General features: G+C 34.1%; 1 protein-coding gene across 1 annotated transcript; it reads left to right on the top strand.

Moving 5' to 3' along the window:
• The first annotated feature begins 505 nt into the window (after nucleotides 1-505).
• On the top strand, nucleotides 506-2,756 carry LOC131060246 (nuclear transcription factor Y subunit B-6). Its single transcript, XM_057993418.2, has 2 exons — nucleotides 506-660; nucleotides 2,015-2,756. The coding sequence occupies exon 2, from the start codon at nucleotides 2,017-2,019 to the stop codon at nucleotides 2,554-2,556; it is 540 nt and encodes a 179-aa protein (XP_057849401.2). The 5' UTR covers nucleotides 506-660; nucleotides 2,015-2,016; the 3' UTR covers nucleotides 2,557-2,756.
• The last annotated feature ends 5,388 nt before the right edge of the window (nucleotides 2,757-8,144 follow it).

The following is an 8,144-nucleotide window of genomic DNA, read 5'->3' as shown; positions in this document are numbered from 1 at the left end:
TTGAGCATGGTTTTAATTACAGTGGAGCAGATATTTGAGAAAACAAACAAACCCAGAATAAGACAAGAGTATAACTTTTCCCTCCTATGGTTTTAGCTTGCAGAATTGTAATAAGTTTCCAAAGTTTATGAGGTGATGAGAGAGGAAGAAACAGAGATTTATGCACAATTAAAGAATGTAACCGTTGAGCGAAGTTTTAGCCACGCTTTGTCCTCCCAACTGTGAGAAATTTAATCCACAAATGATGCCCTCAACATTTGTGTACAAGGCAAGGCAAGGGAACATATGAATTTTTTTTTCTTGTTGACTCAAAGGAAATGAATTATATTAGAGAATCTTTTTGAGTGGCAGCACATTGCAGATTGATGTAGTTGTTGGCATTCATGCAGGATTCATCCTCTGCAACATCAAGCACATGTCACTTACATTCATTTTAAGCTTTCACTTTATCTTATACCCAATTGCCTTTTCTTGGAAATTATTGCAATACAACCCTAATATTTTACATCATGAGCAAGTGAGCTCTTTTCTCCTGTTTCTTCTGGTATAAATAATGGGTCTTCTTCTTCTGTCCTCATTGAATTGCTGTTCTCAAAGTTTGTAGCTTTCCTCCATATCTGTTCAATCGGCATAGATATTATTATACATCCTCTTCTTCAGGTAAGATGTTAGCATTTGTCGAAAAGAATGTTTTACCTTTTTCAGTGTGTAAGTCAGTCTGCTTTTTTCATTTGAAGTGCCCTTTTTTTGGGTTCCCTGAGGTTTTTGTTGCATGTAGATTGGCATCTGCATATGAGGAAGTCTGCATGTATTTATTTTATGTTTTAGTCAAGTGCATTGCAAATGCCAGTGTTTTTCAAGATGTCTTGCTAGTGTTTAAATGAGTTATTTGACAAAAAATTGGGAAGTTTGCTCTTTTGTTAGCAAAAGAACAGGGGGGTATTTTTTAGAGGGTCTATCGGTAGGAGGCTTCCTTTTAAGTTTTGAATGTTCTGATAGTCATGTGAGTAAGATAAGAGAACGTATGTTTGTTTGCATGCAACAACACGTGAATCTACAGTACACACTTTGCATTCTCTTACGATTTCATTACATGAAAAGCTACATATAGTTGGCACTAATATCCTCTATGTTTTGCTGTTGTCTTCTGAGTTTTTCAGCATTGCATTTGACAGTTACCCTTCTTGAAAAATGAGCTTCTGACAGAACATTTTGTTTTGGATTAGATGCAATCTTTCTTGAGAACTGAGCTTCTAAAATGACATTTAATATTTTACAATTAATGAGGTTACTAAAAATACTTTTGTTCTATTAGTTTCTCTGTTTAATTATGCTCTTATGATCGAAACAATAAAATTTAAGCTTTGATTCTCATAGTTTGTACTTCTCTGCTTGAGAATTCTTAGTCATGCCTTCTACTCGAGTGATTGCGACACCTTAAAGTGTCAAATTAATATTCTGCTTTACATTGTGGTCCCTGAACTGCACCTTACATTTTCCAAGGCACGAATTCTGGATATATTTTGGGATTTGGCTCATCATGACCTCCATAAGCAATCAGTAAATAAGGTGTATTTTCTCATGCTGAGTGCAGTCTATGGTACTGATTCCAATATAGAAGAAATATACACAATGATCTTCCTTGATTTGGGTAGGGAGATACATTAATGATGTGCTAGAATGTAGGAAAAATAGGGTCTACAAATATCTTTTATCTTTTCTAGTGTACATTCAAGCTGTGAGATAAGACTTCCATGGAGTTCGTACTATTATGGTCTGTGACTCTGTGCTTTGGGCCCTGGGGTCTTCTTTGGCAATTGATTTATAAATCCTAGATAGTGCAGTACTTGCAAAGGCCTCGTATATTACAATGCATGTATACTTCAATGCATGAAGCATATCAGTTTCACTTTATATAGAGAAACCTAACTATATTTTGCCAATGTTAAGAGCTTTTGTTTTTTGGGGGATTTTTCATGTGAGGAACAAGCCTCTTCCCTCCTTGTCTTTGTAGATATGATGTCAGAAGTGGGAAGCCCTACAAGCCAGGATAGCAGAAACTCTGAGGATGGTGATAGGGAGAACTGTGCTGTGAGAGAGCAAGATAGGTTCATGCCCATTGCTAATGTCATCAGGATAATGAGAAAAGTGCTCCCTACTCATGCCAAGATATCTGATGATGCGAAGGAGACCATTCAGGAATGTGTCTCTGAGTACATAAGCTTCATCACCAGTGAAGCAAATGACCGTTGTCAAAGAGAACAGAGAAAAACCATAACTGCAGAGGATGTACTGTGGGCCATGAACAAATTGGGTTTTGATGATTATGTTGAGCCCTTGACTATTTATCTGCAAAAGTACAGAGAAATTGAAGGTGATCATAGAGGGTCTATCAGAGGGGAGCCCCTGCCAAGGAAAGAAATGAATGCTCTTGCATTGTCTGCTGGTTTTCAAATGAGTCATCAGGGCCTTTATGGAGCCTCAGGACTGGGATATTACAAGGACTCAATGCCAAGTTCAAACATTAACTATGATCCTTATGCCCAGTATAAGTGAAATTGAATCAAACTGAGCAATTGTCTTGAGTTTCATTTTGTCAATTCCCTAAAGGCTCTGTTGCAGAACAGGAGCTGCACCTCTTTCAAGTGTGAAGTATATAATCTATACTGTTTCTATGATACAATTATCTACTCGTTGATAGAGTGGGTGGGTATGCAAGAAAATGTTGTGTTTATTTGAGCTGGTTGCTTAATTTACCTTGCCTTTACTAACTTCTGTTTACCAATGGCAATGTTATATTTCTGTTTCTCTAACCTCGATGGGTTTATTCATGCTTTTATTAGTGCAATCAATGATTTAGACATCCATTCATCATTGTTTTGAGTTTTCAATCACATTTTCAAATAGAAATAAACATTATTTTAAATCACATTTTCGTTCTGATGGTGGATCATAGCGTGCTTCAAAACATTTTTAAATAGAAATAAACATTATTTTAAATTACATTTTCATTCTGATGGTGGATCATAGCATGCTTCAAAACATATAGAATTAGACCTTTTATTCATTAAGAAAAAGAAAAGAATGAAAGACCTAATGCTTGTAAGATGTCAATGAAGCGTTCATAACCATACCATATTGTCATTTGATGCTGAGAATAGTTGACGCTAATGGCAAATACTTGAGCCCCTAAAACTTGGAGTGTTAGTTCCAATGAAGCTGGATGATGTTGCAATTTGATTATGATTTTGATTGTTATCTATCATTTATATTTAAACTTAAATAGTATAGTTTAAGCTTTGAGAGATTAGTGTGATTTCAAATGAATCTAACTAAAGCTCTAAAAATAAAAATTATGCTGCATATCTGTTGGACAGTTATCTATTCAGAATTTTCTGTACATGTGAGTCAGGAATATTTTATGAATAGACAAAATTCTTAAGAAAAATAAATAATATTCATAAAATTCTTAAGAGAAATAAATAAGCATCAAATCAGGTCAGAGCTGACAAGTGTAAGTTTTGACATTATTAAAAGAAGAAAATGATACTCATTCAAAGTTTTGGTTATGCTTTTTTTTTTTCGTAATTTGTTTAAAAAAAATATTCTTTAAGGTTGTGAAAGAATATTTTATGAATAGACAAAATTCTTAAGAGGAATAAATAGTGTAGAACAGGTAGCATCCAATCAGGGCCCACCTGACAAGTGTAAGTTTTGACATTATTAAAAGAACAAAAGGGATACTCATACAAAATTTTGATTGAGTTGAACTTGTTTTTTTCTTTTTGATTTGCTTAAAATTTTCTTTCTAATTGGTGATGGTTTTGTGAGTATCCAAAGAACAAAAAAAAAACACAACTAAAAGAAGAATAGCAAAAAAATGATATAAAGTCCATATCTACACAACACATAAGCTTTAAGAATGATAAGTAGTAATGTGTCTCAATCGATTTTGTGTGTACTCTTAAGGGATACTCACAAAATGAAGGAAGAAAAGGAAGTGTAATACATCCCTTTTTTTATTTAATCAAGTTTGGGAGTATTCGGATCACTTTGTTGCTTTGGGTAGGATTTTAGAATTATACTTGTTATCATACTTTAAATTCTTCATCCCTACTTCCTTGCTTTCCTAATCCTTTGCCTTTTCCAAGTTTTTAACTTTCATTTCATTCGTGTGATTCTTTCCCTCAAATCCCTATTCCATGAGCCCCCATCTTATTTATAAAAAAATTGTACTTCCCCACATTAGTATCCATTTTCCCTTGATTCCCAAGTTCCTTGTATTTTATTCCTTCAAACTTTCCTCTATTGGCATGCTATGCCTTTGTCCTATATTCCCCAACAATCTCATCCAATTTTATCTCACGAGCATTTGAAGTTCCATTTCTCTCCTTGTAGTCCTCGTGGTATTAACTATCCTTTACTGTTGACCTTAACTGTATCACAAGCTCCTAAACATTTTCCTACCAACATACTTTAAGTTTATTTGTTATCTTGGAACCTCGATCGACATTCCTACATTACTCTAAAGTATGCATACTTAATGATTTTCCATTCCCTTTATTAGTCTAGGGTTAAAAATGTTATTGTTAGACACAAATATATTGAGAGTGGGGGTGAATTAGTATATGCCAAATTCAACTTTAAATCCATTATAACATGAAAACCATTACCGCATCTCACATCATCGTTAAAGAAACTATACAAATGATAAGAACAATCACACACCAACACATGAGAACACCAAATATACATGGAAACCCATAAGGGAAAAATCACAGTGAGAATAGTTGCTTGGATCTACTACCCAAAATCTAGCCTCACAAAATAAAGAACTTACAATATTTTGTAAGAACCAGCCCACAATAATTACAACCCAAGATGGAGACACCAATATCCAATTAAATTTGCAGGCACCAACCTCAAATACAAAATATATTTTATGTGGACCTTCACAATTTAATCTTCAACATCTGCCTAATCTGGTTTATATCAAAACACTCTCTTAGTGTGTATAAGATCTACAACATACTTTGCACATTTTAATTCATCAAGTTACTACCTACTAAATATATAGCTTTCACAAACTTTACAACTTACACTAACTCACACACCTTGGAATGAACCTAGTCAATAATATATATGCATTCTAATAATAATTACATTCTTATGTTAGCCTAGAAAATGTTTACAACGTCTGTAAGTTAGCCACAACCATATTTCTTAAACCAAATGTGTAGACGGTTCGGTCCTAAAGCCTACCATTACACTAGGATTGGGGACACACTATACATTATCCAACACGAACTAAATTGGCCCCAAACTACCTTCACACTTCTACAACTAGCAAATGTTACTAGTCTTTGGTGCATCCAACAAAAACATTAGTATAGTCAACAACCTAACACATTAAACATTCTATCACTTATAACTTTTTGTCTGCTAAAGATCAACCTTTGAAACTCTAGAATATGATACACCATATGAAACTTTACTTTACTTTCAAACTACAAGCCATAGCTCTTAACTTTGGTAGAATGCTATATCAAAAACCAAGATAGTGCAACTAGGTGCACATACTGTCTCTAAGAAACAAACCTCAAAAACCTACCACAAACACTTCCATACCTCTGAAAATATGCTATAAGATCAAGAACAACTAATACTAGACCATTATGATAACATTAGACCATCTATCAAACAATACTTGACTCTGTACTATGTTGTTCTCAAATGCTCCAGTATGACATGACAATAATTCAATGCTTTGACAATCTCCTTGATACCTCGACATCAATGAACACATCAATTGCACCTTTGAGATCAATGACAACATTGCACAACAATCTACCCCTTTTTCATTTATGGAAAACCACAAAATTCCCCCCTTGTGATTGATACTCTTCTTTGCTAACAAGCATTTTAACTTTTTATCTCCCCCTTTGACATCAATGGCAAAGGGACACTTGAATCCTTCCTCTTAGACATTATATCCCCCTGTTTGATATAATCCATGCATTGATACATTATGTATTTCATCACAAGGTTGCCATGTTAACTTGCAATAGGGAGTCAACACTCCCCTTGAACCTATGCTTCCTTTTAAAACATTAAAGATGATCTCTCTCTCTCTCTCTCTCTCTCTCTCTCTCTCTCTCTCTCTCTCTGGGTGGGTGCAAGAAGTTGGGTCCCAATTCCGTGGAAGTCCATGAGCAAAAAAGTTTGCTGCTAGAAATGAGCACCCAATTTTTAAGAAACGAATACCTGTTTAGCTTTGGGGCCCCTACCCATAAAAAGGGGTGCCCGTTTTTAGAGTGCCCGTTTCTAAAATTAGACTCTGAGCACTACATTTTCTATTACTGAAGTGTTTTGAGATTCAATCTCTAAGTGCCTCAAATTTTGACATCAATCGACAAAAAAATTGAAAAATAGGGAAAACACTTCCACTTTTTGCCCAAAAGTGGGACTCAACTTCTTGCAGCCACCTCTCTCTCTCATATTCGTTTCTAAAAAACCAAATGTATTATCATACTCTCTTTTTTGTACCATTGCTAGATTTCATCATTTTGACCCAAAAGGTATTCTATTTCCTTGATCTCACTGAGGTCGTCACTTTCTCTACTGCAATTGTCCACAACAAGGTTAATGATACTTTCTTCTATGGTTTCACATTTTTTCATGTTGGATGAACCATTGTATCCTTTATCATCGAATTCATCACTCTTCTTAGTTTGTGCGTGAAATGTAGCATGAGTGATCAGTGATCTTTTTAGAATTTTGTTCCTCTTGATTTCTTTTACACGCCTATTAGATTGATTCCTATGATTAGCAAAGGTGTTTTCCTTTCTATCTGGTTTAGAATTCTTCAAAAAATTACTTCTACAATGTTTTGCAATATGCTCAAAATTATCACACTTGTAACATATGACATTGAAATCAATCGAAGGAACAAATACGTCTCTGCATACAAAATTATTCTTCCTTGTAGGAAAATTTCTACAATTTATCATCTTATGTTCACAATGATTGCAATTAAAATATAACTAGAAAAATAATGATTTAACCTAGTATTGTACACTACTCTTCCTAGATTTTTTCTTCCAAAACTCCTTTTTTGTCTGTGAACATGGATGAAACCATCATCTTGATCTACTCAAATATTGAACTCCTAGAGCCATACTCATCTAGATATTTTGAACTTGTCTTTATAGAATGCTTAGTAACCTCACTAACATGTTTTTCACTAAATCTAATACTAGTCTTGATAGTTGGTGCCCTGTGACTACAAATAATCTCATTTAAGATCTCAATACTCTTTTCCAAAATTTAAGTTATTTCTTTGTTGACTATTTTATTTTTTCATATTTTCTTGCAGGGATACCACTTCCACTTTAAGTCTTTCACAGTCCTTCTCTTTGGCCTTTAAAATGTCTATTATGACCTCTTCTCTCTTTTTTGCTTCTTCCATCTAGACTTTTAGATCTAGGATCAACTTTTATGATTTCTAAAGACTCTGTGATAGTTTATCTTTAGGTTTGATGTCCTTCACAATTCTTTTCTCAAGATTCTTCATCACTTTGTGAGCACATTGAAGTTTTTTTCAAAATCCATTTCATATTCTTCTTCTTCTTCATTTTTAGATAGCACACTTTTTTCATTACCATCTATGGTTTTCATTGTCATGAATAGATCCTTTTCATTTTCACTCTTGGAGGTGTACTAATTGTACTCATCGGATGAATAGCCATCTTCCTTAGCATAGAAGTCATTCCTCTTCACAGTTGTGATATATTATCACTACCTATCCTTAAGGAAAAATTTGAAGCAATGTGACCAATTTTACCATAATTAAAATATTTGAGAGGTAACTTATCTTTATACTTGCTGGAACCTCTTTTTAGCCTCACAAAATTTGCTTCTTCCAAATTTGTCTTCACTGCAATCTAAATCTTTGTTCACCTCTGATGCGCTGAAAGCCTCCTCTTTTCTTGAGGTTTTATCATTTGAAATTCTCATCTCATATGCGGTTAGGATCCCATTTAATTCATCCATTATCAAACTATTCAAATCCTTAGCTTCCTCAACTACATAGAATTTTTAATCAAACTTAGAGGGAAGGGTTTTGAGTACCTTTTTTATAATCA

This window comes from Cryptomeria japonica, chromosome 9 (genome assembly GCF_030272615.1).
Source record: "Cryptomeria japonica chromosome 9, Sugi_1.0, whole genome shotgun sequence".
NCBI lineage: Eukaryota > Viridiplantae > Streptophyta > Pinopsida > Cupressales > Cupressaceae > Cryptomeria > Cryptomeria japonica.
The sequence above is the reverse complement of the archived record's forward strand: the minus strand, read 5'-3'. Positions and strand labels throughout refer to the sequence as shown.

Excerpts from the sequence above, each read along its gene's own strand:
- LOC131060246 (XM_057993418.2), top strand. The coding sequence starts at position 2,017 with ATGATGTCAGAAGTGGGAAGCCCTACAAGCCAGGATAGCAGAAACTCT.